At 41.9% G+C, this 16,935-nt stretch overlaps 1 protein-coding gene across 3 annotated transcripts in view; it reads left to right on the top strand.

Moving 5' to 3' along the window:
• The window catches only part of LOC126473596 (phospholipase D1), a 182,442-nt gene that overhangs the window by 107,792 nt on the left and 57,715 nt on the right, over nucleotides 1-16,935 (top strand). For all 3 annotated transcript variants that reach the window (XM_050100744.1, XM_050100743.1, XM_050100745.1), the window contains 3 exons: nucleotides 332-543; nucleotides 3,699-3,817; nucleotides 8,903-9,022. In XM_050100744.1, coding sequence (XP_049956701.1) covers nucleotides 332-543; nucleotides 3,699-3,817; nucleotides 8,903-9,022 — 451 coding nt within the window. The remainder of the gene's footprint in view (nucleotides 1-331; nucleotides 544-3,698; nucleotides 3,818-8,902; nucleotides 9,023-16,935) is intronic.

The following is a 16,935-nucleotide window of genomic DNA, read 5'->3' as shown; positions in this document are numbered from 1 at the left end:
AAAAGGCCATTGGCAGTAGATATGTTGCAGGAACGCACTGCAGTGTGGAAGCATGCACAATCTAATCAGTACTACTAATCACTCTCTATAGCTAGGCTGTCTTTATTTTAGAAACTTGCCTCAGAGTTTTTATTGCAGAAAGTATAAATTTTGTTATTTCTCCGTTGATGGTCATGAATCCCTTCCGATCGGCAGTGTAGTGTGTAATCTTACAGCGTTAAAAGTATGTACTGTTCCTTAATAATTCTGTTCAATACTGTCACCTCATTAGCAGATAAAACAGTTTGAACAATGTAGTTGTCACAATTTGTACATAATTATTCTGTTTCAGGAGGAGTAATGGAACAATGGCAGCAAATCAGAATGCAAAAGGTGTCCGCTATGCTGATTTAGAAGCTGCAGCAGAATCGTCCCCACCCTCAGAACGTGTTGCAGTGAACAAAGTTAGCAGTGAACTGACCGGAATGGCAAAATTTTGGATTGGAAAAGACTATACCAACTTTATCGTGAAGGACTTCCATAATCTGGAACAACCATACAAGGGTTTGTAGTAACAGCTTAAAATCTTGACTTCAACGATCTCTCTCTCTCTCTCTCTCTCTCTCTCTCTCTCTCTCTCTCTCTCTCTCTCTCTCTGTGTGTGTGTGTGTGTGTGTGTGTGTGTGTGTGTGTGTTATCCCTTCTCACATATCCCTCTTTTATGAAGTCAATGCTAACTACAGGTGTAAGGAGCTGAAATGGGCCTTAACCCCAAATCAGTCAATACACCCTCCTCAGTATGCACATCTTCCCCTCTCCTCTCCTCCCCGCCCCTCTCTCTGCCTCCTTGCCATCAGTCCTTTTCTCTGTCACCCCCTTCTAGCAAATGAGCTCGAGGAGGGGGGGAGGGGGGAGATTTCTTTCACTCACAATACTAATTTCAATAAATAAGTAGCTGTGTACACAGCTAGTGTGCTTACTAAATATATTCTGCAGAGCAGAAACACAATATGAAATTAGTTCACTTACGTAACATATCACAGAATAAAATAACTTTGAAGTCTTGATCATTCGTTGTTGGGAACCTTTAGTGTTTTTACAGCAGAGCTGATAACTGTTAAGTGTCCTGTGTTTTATTAAACGACCTCCCTCAAGTGCATTTTGATTCATAGTAAGAGAATGAGCAGTGTCCTGGCTATTGATCAATATTACTCTTGTTACTCTGTGATATCCACTATTCATGATCCTCTGTTTAACAGTCATACTATCTGTTCACTTGTCCTTATATGGCTCCCTATTCATGATGGTATCCAACGTTCACTTTGACAATACCAGGCACAGATTTCCTGGTGCAAAGGAGACATTTAATCATTCAGAGATGAGACATGAGGAGGAGGGGGGGAGCTACTGCCCACCATCTAATAAATTTCACACTATCATAGAGACTACTGCTACATGGTGCTCCTCCTACTGTTCCTTCTGGGAGGAATCTGCTCTCTTGTGTCGGCTTCAGGGATGTCACATCAGTTTAACCTATTGTTGTATCTTACACAATGAGCCACCCCTGCATAGTGGCTGCAGAGCCTTACAGACAGTACCTTACATCCTGGTGGAATGCCCCCTCATTATTGCTCTCCAAGCTGAGCATGGTCTTTCCCAGATTCTTTGCCTCTAAAATTGACAGATGTCATATTGGCAGTAGAACTAGTTCATCGTTTCTTCCAAGAAAGTGGTTTTTATTCTCGGATATAACATTTTAAATTGCTTTCAGGTTGGAGGCATGCTGTTTGGAATTGGCTTGTCTCCTGCCACATGCAGGTCTAGGGACCCTCATCATTACCTCCTCCTGGCAACTACCTTCGTCATCCCTCATTTTAATTTCTTTTACATTTGGTTATCCCATGTGTTCTGCCACACCCAAATTTGTATTTTTAAGAGTAGCACAGTAGTTGAAGGCAAGACCTTAAGGATTCCTTATCCTGGATACTAGATGATGACAAAAGAACAGCTGAAAAGGTATAATGGATCAGAGTGGAACAGTTGTGGGGCAGGCACCCCACTCCCCCACCCCCCTTGCATACTGAGTTCTGGGGGATGTCCAAGTGCACCCAGCCATCTAGTTATATGATTATCTCTCTTACTTTATTTTGCAGTTGTTGGTCCTGCTGATGCTCATTATGTTTTTAGCCTTCTCCCAGGTAGAAGGTATTATTTCTTGTTATTGGTTACTGTCTTCACTCTTTTTCAGGTTGGTGGGGTGGGAGGGGGTGGGGGGACGGTTCGCGTACGGATGAGGTTTCTCCTGCCACAGATGAGCCCTGTGGTAGCCCTTGTCTGCTCTCAATCTGCATATACTTTTACTCCTCTTCAAATTATTTCTCATCTCTGGCTTCAGTATTCCTTTTAATTCCTCAGTTGTACTACTTCTTCATACTCTCACACTTAAATCAATTCTGGCTGGACTATCTCGTGTGCAGGGGACTGATGACCTTATTGTTTAGACCCGTTGCTAATCCCTCACTCCCCCCTCCCCCCCTTCTGCTGCAAATCAACCAACCCACATAGCGCATGGGAAAAGTCTTTGTCTTTAAATATGTCTGCTTGTGTCTGTATATGTGTGGATGGATATGCGTGTGTGTGCGAGTGTATACCCGTCCTTTTTTTCCCCTAAGGTAAGTCTTTCCGCTCCCGGGATTGGAGTGACTCCTTACCCTCTCCCTTAAAACCCACATCCTTTCGTCTTTCCCTCTCCTTCCCTCTTTCCTGATGAGGCAACAGTTTGTTGCGAAAGCTTGAATTTTGTGTGTATGTTTGTGTTTGTTTGTGTGTCTATGGACCTGCCAGCGCTTTCGTGTGGTAAGTCACATCATCTTTGATTTTAGATATAATAAAAGAATTAGTCACAAATGTGGGTTTTGGTTTTTATTATTTTCTCATTTCCTGTTTTACTGTGTGCATTTTTTGCATAGTACCTTACAGCCAACCATGAAATGTGAACAAATGACTACAAAGCCATACCAGACCAAATAACTGCTTTTTATTCATTTGTACTTCTTATATAGCCATAAAACAACTGATACTTTGGACTATAATGCAACTGAACAATGGAAATTCCAGCTAGGAATATCAACATTGTAGGAAAAGACAGATTGCTACATACCATAGAGAAAGCACGTTAAGTTGCAGACAGGCACACTTAAGATACTTATGTAAAGCTTTTGACCACAGCCTTCATCAACTCCAGCATCCACCATCCGCCCAAGGTACTGGAGTTTGTTGTTATGTGTGCATGAGGTGTGCTTGCTTGCTTTCGTGTGTGTGTGTGTGTGTGTGTGTGTGTGTGTGTGTGTGTGTGTGTGTGTTTTACTGATGAAGGCTGTGGCCGAAAGCTTTATGTAAGAGTCTTTTAATTGTGCCTGTTTGCAACTCAACGTGTCTTCTTTATGGTAAGCAGCAGTCATTGTCTTTTCTTATTATGTAATTGGATAGAAAAAATATACTCACCAGCAGTGGCAGGAGAACACACATGTATAAAAAGGTTTTACTTGTGCAAGCTTTAGGAGCCAGTGGCTCCTTCTTCTGGCGGAAGGATTAAAGGGAAAAGAAGGTGGTGAAGACAAAGGAACTGGAGTGGTTCAGGAAAAGGATAGAGTTTGGAAAAGTCATCCAGAACCTCAGGTCAGGGGAGACTTAACTGAGAGGATATATGCTTGTTGCAGACCTGGTAGACCGCAACACAACCCCTCGGATGCCGTGGCATGATATTGCCGTATTGGTGCAGGGAGCTGCTGCGAGAGATGTAGCCCGGCACTTTATACAGAGGTGGAATGCAATCAAGGTAAGTTGGGATTCTACAATTCCTCTTCATTTCATACATTTTCAGTATTTGGACACAGATAATGGTACCTCAGAGTTCAACTAATCAAGGCATTTGGCAGCCTGTTTCATTGGAAACAGTGCTAGTGGAAACAGCCTCATAATTTAAATTTCTGAATAGTTAGTGTGCACAATTTTTTGTTTGTTTGCAGTATAAGTAAGTACTAGGGTGATTCAATTTCTACATGGAAGCTGAACACAGACAGAAACCAAGTGAAGTGGCGCAGTGGTTAGCACACTGGACTCGCATTCAGGAGGACGGCGGTTCAATCCCGCGTCCAGCCATCCGGATTTAGGTTTTCCGTTATTTCCCTCAATCTCTTCAGGCAAATGCCAGGATGGTTTCTTTGACAGGGCATAGCTGACTTCCTTCCCTAATCTGATGAGACTGATGACCTTGCTGTTTGGTCTCTTTCCCTAGATCAACCCACAGACAGAGGATTTTAAGTGCAGTTAAAATAACTTGAGACTTTTCACAGTTCAATTCAGTGAAGAGTACGTGATGCCATTGGTCTGGTAACCATGAACCATCTTCTTCTCTTGGAACAACAACAGGTTGACAGGTATAGGAGACACTGTTGCCACACAGTTATTAAACAGTAACACAGGTCGAGTACCAGTTAGTTCCATGTTCCTCAGCTCTCATTGTGTAGTATACTTTTTAAAGCAATGGACTGTCCTGCATTCATGAGGTGTTGTTATGATCTAATGTGTCCGCATTGGCATTATTTCATTAGTGCTGCAGCATGTCTGAACAAGAGTTTGACATAAAAGAGGTTGTTTGAAAACTCCTTCACTTGTTTCAAAGGTATCTAGTGTTGGAAGAGGAATTCCAATCTGTGGGTAAGGCTGCAAACTAGTGTGCATTTTGTGCAAGTACGTTCAACTGAAGGACAATGTTGGGGTCCGATTTTCAAAGTTTCAAGAGTGGTGGAGAGAACAGCTGCTTCACATAACATTCACTCATAGATCTATGGTGCTGAGAATTTGAGAAGGGAAGGAAAGAAAAGGAAGAAAGAAGAGAACAAGGAAGTGTCACCAGGACATTGCCTTTTGGAATCAACAGCACGAAAAGAAGTTAAGGTCAATGGGTAGTCAACATGGACACATTCCAGCAGGAAGCAATATGTACACTGGGGGGTTGATTATTATCAAAGCACAGAGTACCGTATGTTAAACGGACTTCTTTTCAGTCTAAAATAAATAGAATTGCTTAATGAGAATAAGTCATCTCCTTGAAACTGTCTTCACAATGTCAGTTTCAAGCACTAAAAGTTTTCATGTTGGATATCAATCATTGCAACAACTGACATATGGACCTGGTGATGCCAGTAACTGCACGCTGTGAGAAGTGCGTTGTTCTAAGATATCGTGCGGCACGACAAGACTCGGATCCGTTTGTGTCACACAATGACAAATAGCTGGACAGGTGCATTGGTTAAAGGAACAACAAAAGCACCAGTAAGGAAGGTTGGCTAGATAATTATCCTTCATGTTAACTTGGCTCAAGGCTTCATTCCAAACTGATTATTGCTACCCCATTACAGAAAAGTAACTAACATGAGAAAATGACCTCCACAGCTTTCCCAGAATGGTTTTCTAATTTCCTGTTCCAAAATATTCCATTTAATTCAAAAACAGTTGTGGACAGTGTGACATAGCACACTATTGTGTTGTGTTATATAAAGCTCTGATGATGGGGTGGGGGAAATGAATATTTCATTTTGGATTTTTCTGCACAGAAAATTAAATTGGCTTGGCTGTCTTATAGCACCTGTGAAGTTCCTCAAGCCAAAATACAGACGCGACTACATTGACAAACTGATTGTGGTAAAAATGCATAGTGTTATCAAGCTCTCCCATATTGTTCAGATTTCTATCTGAATGGATGTACGTGGGCACAGGTTGAAAGTATTTGGCAAGAAACGATAAAAAGTATATTTTCAGTAATATTATGAAAAGGGTACATTGCTACTCATCATGTACACTGAAGAGCCAAACTGTTACACCTGCCTAATATCATGAAGGTCCCCCACGAGCATTCGGAAGTGCTGCAACACGACGTGGCATGGACTCGACTAATGTCTGAAGTAGTGCTGGAGGAAACTGACATCGTGAACCTTCAGGGCTGTGCATAAATCTGTGAGAGTACAAGAGGATGGAGATCTCTACTGAACAGCATGTTGCAAGGCATCCCACATATGCTCAATGATATTCATGTCTGGGGAGTCGCATTGTCCAACTGGGATTGCCCAAGTCCTTTGGAATGCACAATGGACACGAATGGATGCAGGTGATCAGACTGGAGGCTTACGTACGTGTCAACTGTCATAGTCATATCTAGATGTATGAGGGGCCCATATCAATCCAACTGCACATGTCCTACACCATTACAGAGCCTGCACCTGCTGACATGCAGGATTCATAGATTCATGAGGTTGTCTCCATACCCATACACGTCCATACACTTGATACAATTTGAAATGAGACTTGTCTGACCAGACAAAATGTTTCTAGTCATCAACAGTCCGATGTCGGTATTGACACCCCGGAAAGGCATAAAGCTTTGTGTCGCACAGTCATCAGAGGTGAGCCTTCCGCTCAGAAAGCCCACATCGGTGATATTTCGTTGAATGGTTCTCACGCTAACACTTGTTGATGGCCCAGCATTGAAATCTGCAGCAATTTGTGGAAGGGTTGTGCTTCTGTCATGTTGAATGATTCTCTTCAATCGTCATTGATCCCGTTCTTGCAGGATCTTTTTCTGGCCATAGCAGTGTTGGAGATTTAATGTTTTACCGGATTTCTGATTTTCACAGTTACACTCATGAAATGGTTGTACAGGAAAATCTCCACTTTGTCGCTACCTCGGAGATGCTGTGTCCCATCGCTTACGTGTCAACTATAACGCCACGTTCAAACTCACTTAAATCTTGATAACGTACCATTGTAGCAGCAGTAACCACTCTAACAATTGCACCAGACACTTGTTGTCTTGAATAGGCATTGCCAACCACAGCACCATATTTGGACTGTTTTCATATCTCTGTATTTGAATACACATGTCTATACCAGTTTCTTTGGTGTAGATGAGACATTAAGTCACAGACAGGCACAATAAAAAGACAAGCTATACATTTGAACTTTTGGCCAAAAGACATTCTTTTAAAATAAAAATACATACACCATCTCTCTGGCCGCAGTCCAGCCTCAGCAGACAGAGACGGTGGCCGTGGGCGCATGTGTGTGTGTGTGTGTGTGTGTGTGTGTGTGTGTGTGTGTGTGTGTGTGTGTGTGTGTGTTTTCTACTTTAAAAGAAGGCTTTTTGGCCGAAGACTCTAATGTGTAGCAGTCTCTTTGTTATGCTTGTGTGCAACTCAACGTCTCCTCCACATGGATAGTAGTGATCTATCCTTTCTGTAATACTGTTTTTATTCCATCCTGTATTCTCAGTGAAGTAGGTATGTTGACATAAGAAGCTATCGTGAATGATACTGCTAAAATGGGACCACAGCTGCCCGCACACATTTATTTCAGAACATTACTGTGACTCTAATGTAGTGCTTTAAATTGTTTCCGCAGTGACACGCTTACAAACACCATAAACAGCATATTTTACTTAGCTCAGTTGGAGGATCCTGGATCTTGAGAACTTACTTTAGAATTTTGTTAAATCTCCAAATAATTCACAACAGCCCATTGCAGCACTGACTCCAAAACAAAATACGAACAATTATGACGTGTGCCAGCCATTTATAAAATAAAGCATATATCATTGGCAACATGTCAAGTTATAATTAAAACTACTAATTTATGAAGTGTTACAAACTTTGTGTAGTGTTTTTGGGTGATTTAGTTTCAGTCTTAATGTCTGAGATTAATATCGTTCATGAATATCCATATATGACATAAGGTTTGTAAATTTAAAAGTCTATTTTTCATACTGGTCCATTCCAGATTAAGTAATAGCATTTTCACAAGGATTATACATCATTCTTTGCATGTCTGTGTGCACAATTTCTTGAATGTGCTTTTACTGTTCCTAAAAGCTCAATCAAAACTTATTGAACCACTGTTAGTTCTGATAATGAGCAACTAGTAATGTAATGTAACATGCTATAAAACTGAAACGAACACAAAATAAATGTAAAACATATAGAATACATTTAAATAAAACTCAAAATAGTGAAATGAAACTTTTTCTCTGAGTAAAATTATGTAAGTATGAAAAAAGTACTCCTGGTGTCAGGTACTTTGCCAAACATTTAAATTGAGTAGTATATTATAAGCTGTCTGAAAAAATGGTTGCATTTCACCACTCAGGGCTGGTCCAGAATTTTTAGCCACCCCAAGAAAGTAACTGAGAAAACATGGATCCACTAAAGATTTCTGAAAGACAGATAAAAAAGATGCTCATTTCTGTCACCTCCAGCACCCATTTCAGGCCTAAGGAAGAGGACAGTCATCATTCTTCCCCTGGAGTCACACCATTTACACTGTAATCATAAGTATTTATGAAACAGTCAGTATCATAAGGTTCCAGTTTAGTATTGTCATATATTTATTCTTGATCAGTGCTTCGACAGCCTGGTCATGAGGGCAGCTCACTCCCCTCCGCTCTCTCCATTCAGAACTGTTAAAAAATCGTACTTTATTCTAATCACACTATAATCTGTACATAGACAAGTGCTTCATGTGTCTTAAGTTCATTCATACTGATTAAGGTTTGTAGTGCAATGCTGTGATTCATGTTGTGTGTGAAATGTGAGCATTGGCAAGATTGCATTTAGTGGAAACTTGCCCACTGCAGGAAGTAACCAGTGAATCTTTCTTATCTTATATACAATGTAAGTGAAAGTCATTGTATTTTGCACTCTGAGAAAATTGAGCCCCAGAATCCCGTGAGGAGAGACTGGTGCTCATATATTCATGACAAGTAACTAGTAAGAATTTCCATTGTATATAACTGTGATTTGTATCTAAATACAATTCACAGTCTCATTTATAGTAACGTAAGTTGTAATTAAAAAAAATTACATTCTTTCAGCTAGAAAAGATGCGACTGAATCCGACATACCCTTTCCTGCTGCCAAAATCGTACGAGGGTTTGGATGATTATGATATACCACCAATTATTGATGCAGTTAGAAGTAAAGTAAATTGCCAGGTAAGATAAACTTCTTAACTTGTCTTTCGTTTCTTACGGTATTAGTAATTGAGTAAGTACCAACCTCCTGTTCTCGTCAGACTGGTTATTGTGCATTTCAGAAAACATGTTCTCAATAGAAGCTATCCATGAGCTAAATATTACCTGTTGAGTGCTGTTTGAAGGGGTGTGTGGAGCAGAGGTAACAAACACTGTTGAATACACAAATGTGCACCACAAAAGGAACGGTGTGAAGGAAGCTAGCTCTACTTACCTTATGTAGTGCAGTCAATGTACCTATTGGTTGTACATTGTTCAGAGCATTTTAAAAAAATGAAATGTCACATAAATGTAAAGAATGCTTAAAAGTTTCATGTAACTGAAATTCAAAGTTCCTTTTAGACATGTTCCATAATGATACGACACATAATACTAAATATTACAATCACTTCTCAAAAACCTGGCATTTGTTTATAGATGGTAGAATGTTATTGCACACTGTGTTGTTTGTTCACTTAGGTTGGCTATAACTGAAGGCAAAACACTAGTAACCCAACGCCTTTAGACTTACATTGATTCAGAGCTAGGGATCTGAGCACTCAAGAAAAGGTTTACAGAAAGAACACCGTGTGTTAGTCAGTGATGCTCACCCCTGATGCTTCATGAAATATTCATGTTTTATACACACATCAAAAAAAGTTTTGCATCACCTCAGTTCCGTGAGTTCCGGAATCTGTATAGAAAATTGGAATACAGATCAACATAAACATCATTTCCGCCCTTTTTATTGCTCACAGAAAACCACACGTTGCATATTGTACCACAATGCAGTGAGACCTTCAGAGGTGGTGGTCCATATTGCTGTACACACCAGTACAGCATACCCAGTAGCTCTTGCATTGATGCATGCCTGTATTTGTCGTGGCATACTATCCACAAGTTCATCAAGGCACTGTAGGTCCAGATTGTCCCACATCTCAATGGTGATTTGGCGTAGATCCCTCAGAGTGGTGGGTGGGGCACGTCGTCCGTGAGCAGCCCTTTTCAACCTATCCCAGGCATGTTCAATAGGGTTCATGTCCGGAGAACATGCTGGCCACTCTAGTCGAGAGATGATGTTATCCTGAAGGACGTCATTCACAAGATGTGCATGATGGGGGTGCGAATTGTCATCCATGAAGATGAATGCCTTGCCAATATGCTGCCGATATTGGTTGCACTATCAGTCAGAGGATGGATTTCATGTATTGTACAGCCATTACTGCATCTTCCATGACCACCAACGGCATACATCGGCCCCACATAATGCCACCCAAAAACAGCAGGGAACCTCCACCTTGCTGCACTCTCTGGACAGTGCATGTAAGGCATTCAGCCTGACCAGGTTGCCTCCAAACATGACTCCGACGATTGTCTGGTTGAAAGCATATGCGACACTCATCAGTAAAAAGAACATCGTGCCAATCCTGAGGGGTCCATTCAGCATGTTGTTGGGCCCATCTGTACCACGCTGCATGGTGTCTTGGCTGCAAAGATGGACCTTACCATGGATGTCGGGAGTGAAGTTGCGCATCATGCAGCCTATTGCACACAGTTTAGTTGTAACATGACATCCTGTAGTTGCACGAAAAGCATTGTTCAACATGGTTGCCTGGCTCTCGGGGTTCCTCTGAGCCATAATCCATAGGTAGCGCTCATCCACTGTAGTAGTAGCCCTTGGGCGGCCTAAGTGAGGCGTGTTAGTGACAGTTCCTGTCTCTCTGTATCTCCTCCATGTCCAAACGACATCGCTTTGGTTCTCTCTGAGACACCTGGACACTTCCCTTATTGAGAGCCCTTCCTGGCACAAAGTAACAATGCGGATGTGATCAAACTGCGGTATGGACCGTCTAGGCATGGTTGAACTACAGACAACACAAGCCATGTACTTCCTTCCTGGTGAAATGACTGGAACCGATCGGATGTCGGACCTCCTCCATCTAATAGGTGCTGCTCGTGCAAGGTTGTTTCCATCTTTGGGCGGGTTTAGTGACATCTCTGAACAGTTAAAGGGACTGTGTCTGTGATACAATATCCACAGTCAATGTCTGTCTTCAGGAGTTCGTAGAACTGGGGTGATGCAAAACTATTTTTGATGCATGTACTGCACACATCTGCAGCATTGTTAAGTATAATTTGCAATTGCATACCTCAGAAGATTGCCCAGATCAAATTACCCCATACTTTGTATCATTCCCACAGCAGAGACAAGCTCCAGAATCAGTCTCTCACTCTTCATCTGAGTGTAAACCATTATAGAACTTCTTGACAGATTAAAACTATGTATTGGACTGAAATCTGTCTCCAAATGATCCAATACATATCCTAGTGCAATATATAGTTTTCAGGAAGTTTCACCATTAAGTGTATTCATCATAGGATAGTTCAGATTTCACATCTATGCTCTTAAAAGCATATTTTTTTTTATCCCTCAACTGCCAGTGGTTTTCTGTTAGCTTAATACTCACATCATGTTTAAACTCGCCTCCCAAATTTTACCCAGTGTTATTATGTTAAGGATGTTGGTTCGGCGCACAGAGCTGCACTGTCCTTGCACATTTATAATTGAAGTGCATCTAACTCACATTGCATTACTGCAGTAAAATTGATTTTGTGAAGAAAACAATAAATAAAAATGTGGAAAGGCAACCACTCGTATGAATCTCTTTGATGTGTGTAAACATGTCATAACGTGAAGACTTAACAAATAAACTGGGTGTCTACACAGTGACAGTCATCAATTCTGTGGTAATTTGTGAATATGTGTGTGTGTGTGTGTGTGTGTGGGTGTGTGTGTGTGTGTGTGTGTGTGTGCGTGCATGCAGCAATTAGTATTAAATGTGATAAAAACTGCAGTTTGACTTAAACTATAAAGTAATAAACTTTGACAGTCTATAAGAGTGAAATATTTTTCATGCTCCACAACTGTCGGGATAAATGCGGAAGGAGCAATCAACCTGGTAAGTGAATATGTCAAAATACTGTAAAATCTGTATTTACACTGCCTGCCAAAAAAAGTGAAACACCCAGAAGGAGAGCAGAAAATTAAATTAAACTTTATGGCCTGAGAGGGTATGTGATGTGCTTTGTCAGTAGTTACAAAATAGTCAAATTTACAAGGATCTTGGCAGTACAACCCCACTTATTAATGTGGTGTTGCACCCCATCTGGCTTGGATGAACACAGCGATTCGGTTGTGACAGGTATCACAAAGCCATTTTATCCTGTCCTGGGGCAAGCTGGCCCGTAGCTGTTGTCATTGTGCCTTTATATCGTGGATATTGTTATTGGGATAGAGTTGACAGTTGAGCCAGTCCCACACTTGTGCTATCAAGGACACATCTGGGATGCTGCTGGTCACAGGATTACCTCAACACCACACAGATAGTTCATAAAGAGCGTGCCGTGTACTCAGTCATTGTCCTGTTGAAAATTGGCACCATGATACTGTAGCATAAACAGAAACACATGATAACACAGGACGTCCGTGCTGTGCCATTGCACTATCAAGAGCTGTGACCTGAAGTCATACTGGATGGCTGCCTCTCCATGACATTGGAAGAACTGGACCTCTCGCATGTCGCCACCGTTCTCACCAAGGGTGGCCAGCGAGGAAGTACAGAACCACAATTAATCAATAATACAATGCAGCACCAGCAATAAGCAGTCAATAAACACAATGCAACACCATTCATAAGCAGTCCAAGCTTCCCAGTCACAGCAGTATCACAAATACGGACCTTTGTTTTATGGTGTTAATGGCTCTGTAATGGTGTAGGGCATGTGCAGTTGGGTTGATATGGGACCCCTCATACATTTAGATATGGCTATGACAGGTGACATGTACGTAAGCCTCCTGTCTGATCACCTGCATCCATTCGTGTCCATTGTGCATTCCAAAGGACTTGAGCAATTCCATCTGGACAATACGACACCCCACGTGGCTCCAAGAACACACTTCTGAGTTCAAACACTTCCACTATACACCAAACTTCCCAGACATGAACATCATTGAGCATATGTGGGCTGTCTTGCAACATGCTGTTCAGCAGAGATCTCCATCCTCTCGTACTCTCACAGATTTATGGACAGCCCTGAAGGTTCATGGCGTAAGTTTCCTCCAGCACTACTTCAGACATTAGTCGAGTCCATACCATGTCATGTTGCAACACTTCTGCATGCTCGCAGAGGCCTTACACGATATTAGGCAGGTATACAAGTTTCTTTGGCTCTTCAGTGTATATCCTACCAGTTGTGGTAATAACATTAAACATACACAAAACTAATGCTCTCTGGCGGCTGATCTGAATGTCATAGAGAATCAAAACTCTATTAATCATTTACATATCTGCCGATGGTTTATTCGTGTGCAAAGCTACATTCAAATCCAACAGTGTCTTATGGGTGCTTCATTTTTTGTCAGGCAATGCAGCTAAGGACTTGTTGCAATTATATAAGAGGCAGTCAAATGAAAATGAGCCAGATGGAAAAAAAGTAAGTATACTATTTATTGATTCGAAAGTAGTCACCACAATAGTTAATATAGTTATCCCACTGTGAGACAGGATGGTCAACGTCTTCATGGAAAAATATTTGCAGTTGCCTACTTAATCACGATTGTACCCAGACATGCAGCTCTTCACCCAAAGCAAATCAATGTCCACAAATGTCTTTTTTTTTTTTTTTTTTTTTAAGGGGCTCTAAAAATATGGAAATAACATGGGGAAAGATCAGGACTGTACAGAGGATGTGTAAGGGCTTCCCAAATATACTATTGCACCCTAGATTAAACAATCATGACAACGTGTGGGCATGCATTATCCTGCAAGTTTTGCCGGGGAGCCCTTACACATCCTCCATACAGTCCTGATCTCCCCCCATATGATTTACATATATTTGGAGCACTTCAGATGAGGAGGTGCACACCTGGTTACAATCACAGTATCATAGGCAACCACAAACATTTTTCCATGAAGACAATGGCCATCTTGTCTCACAGTGGGGTTAATGTATTAATAGCTGTGGTGATTTCTTTTCAAATAATAAACAGTTTACTTAATTTTTTCAATCTGTCTCATTTTCATTTGATTGCCCCTGAAAGTGTTCATTTTGTTTTTATATTTATTGTTATACTATAAGAAGTGAAAAAGAGGTGACAAATGATCCTTTCAGTGTCTGGGTGTTTGAAACAGAAGAACAGGAACAATTAACTAATGGCCTAAAACAAGAACCACTGGAATGAGCCTTGGCAGACCCACAACTGAAAATACTGGTTTCAGAGCCTTTGCTCTCAAAACTCGTAAGCTTTCATTCAATCGTATGAAACTGAGATTAGAGAACAGGAAGAAGCGAACAGATGAGTAACACTTTTCAAGTTCTAGTGGAAAGAGAAGTCACTCCCAATTATTGCTTAAAATAAAAATAATATGGAAAGTATGGATTGCTACTCACCACACAGAGGAGGAACTGAGTCGCAGACAAGCACACTGAAAAAGAATGTGATTAATAGTTCAGCTTTCAGACAATTCCTCCTTCAGAAGTAGGAAGCTCTGTGGGCATTGGTGTGTGCATGCGTGTGCAGCTGCACTTGCCAGAGTTTTTTACTTCTAACTGTCATGTAGAACAGAAGCATTAATCAGGGGCAGGGGACAGCAGGGTACAGATGGGAGAAGAGAAGAGCACTGTCTAGCGGAGCATGCAGTAACTCAATTGCCAAAAGGTGAAGTGTTGGGAGGCTGTGTGGCAGGTGGAGGGGGGGCGGGGGCAGGAGCAGAAAGGGAGAGAACTGAGAAAGGAGAAAGACAGGTGGGTGCATTGGCAGAGGGCAGCACACAGAGAGGGTGAGGGGATAAGAATAGGAAAGAGGTGATAGATAGGACAGAAGTGTCCGAAACTGTGGGTAGAGGCAGCAGGTTACCATAGTTTGAGGCCAGGATAATTTCAGGGGCAGGGAATTCGTTGTAAGGACAACTCCCATCTGGGCAGTCCAGAAAAGTTGGTGGTGGGGGGGAGGATCCAGGTGGCTTGGTTTGTGAAGCAGCCATTGAAATCAAGCATGTTACATTCAGCTGCATGTTGTGCCACAGTTTGGTGGTGATCATTCTTCCTGGTGAACAGCTGGTTAGTAGTCATACCAATACAAAAAGCTGTGTAATGATGGCAGCAGAGCTGGTATATGACACGGCTGCTTTCTCAGGTGGCCTGGCCTCTGATGGCACAGGATAAGCCTGTAACAGGACTGGAATAGGAAGTGCTGGGTGGGTGAATTGGGCAGGTCTTGCACCAGGGTCTTCCACTGGGACATGATCCTTGTGGCAAGGGGTTGAGACTGGGAGTGGCATAGTGAGGGACTAGGATGTTGTGGAGGATGGGAGGGTGATGGAACACCACTTTAGGAGGGATGGGAAAGATTTTGGGTAGGATGTCCCTCATTTCAGGGCATGATATTTGGTAATCAAAGCTCTGATGAAGGATGTGGTTCAGTTGTTCCAGCCCAGGGTAGTATTGGGTGATGAAGGGGGAACCCCTTTGTAACTAATTATTTGGGGAGGTGGGAGGATTGGGAGCTTGGGGAATGGGGAGAAGGGACGACACGGGAGAGCTGTTTTCAGACTAGACTTATCTCCTGTGCTTTTTCCCCACATATCCCTAATCATCCCACCACCTCCAAGAGCCAAATATAAAGGAGCAACCCCCTTCACCCAATAGTCACCTGGACTGGATTGGGTTCCAAAATCAAATTTTGGATTGTGTGTATCCAGAAGCAGATACAGAGTAAGATTATAAGTTTGTGAAGTTGAGAGGAATTATGGGATGCATTTGAAGTTCTCAGTGGCTGTAAATATTGTAATATAAATACCACAGTAGACAGTTCATTTGAAGAAGAATGCACATCTCTATAAAGAACATTCACAGAAGTTAGACAGAGAAATATAAGTACAAGGAAGGCAGCTATGAAGAAATCTTGGGTAACAGAAGAAATGCTTCCATTGATGGTCAAAAGAGGGAAGTACAAAAACATTCAGGGACAAATCATAGTACACCAGGGGGAAAAAACAATAAATGGTCAATGGTATGACAAACTCAGTACATAGAAAAGTGATCTTGTCTGATGACATAAAAGGAAAAGAAACGAGAATCAATATGGAAGACATAAGGGATCTAGTATTAGTGAGAGTTTAACAGAGCTTTGGAAGACTTGTGATCAAATAAGGCAAAAGTGATAGATACCATTCCCTGGGAACTGTTGTCGCGTAACAAGCTAGCTACGCCACATTGAGAAGGGAGCCGAAAGGCACGCGTACACACACGCCGACTGGCGTCAAGTCTGGAACAGGATACGTTATGACTGCTATAAAGAAAATACGTAGCTTTGGAATATACTTAACTTTTAATCACTCCTTGTGATACATCTCTCTTGACTATACAAATGAGACTCGTAAGATACATGCACTGTTACAATTGGCGCCTTGCTAGGTCGTAGCCATGGACTTAGCTGAAGGCTATTCTAACTGTCTCTCGGCAAATGAGAGGAAGGCTTCGTCTGTATTGTCGCTAGCAATGTCGTCGTACAACTGGGGCGAGTGCTGTATCGTATCTCGAGACCGGCCTTGTGGTGGCGCTCGGTCTGCGGTCACACAGTGGCGACACGTGGGTCCGCCATGTACTAAATGGACCACGGCCGATTTAAGCTACCACCTAGCAAGTGTGGTGTCTGGCAGTGACACCACAGGAACTACTTAAATAGCTGGCATAAGTGGCAGCGAAACTACTGTTGAAGTTGGTGTGTAAAATCTGTGAGGCTGGAGGCACTCTAAAACATCTGGAAAAATATCATGTAGTCAATTTTGAGGATAGCAAGGGTAGATAAGTGTGAGAATTATCGGTCAGCTTAA

Source organism: Schistocerca serialis, chromosome 4, assembly GCF_023864345.2.
Source record: "Schistocerca serialis cubense isolate TAMUIC-IGC-003099 chromosome 4, iqSchSeri2.2, whole genome shotgun sequence".
In the NCBI taxonomy this organism is placed as follows: domain Eukaryota; kingdom Metazoa; phylum Arthropoda; class Insecta; order Orthoptera; family Acrididae; genus Schistocerca; species Schistocerca serialis.
This window is presented reverse-complemented; position numbering and strand designations above follow the sequence as displayed.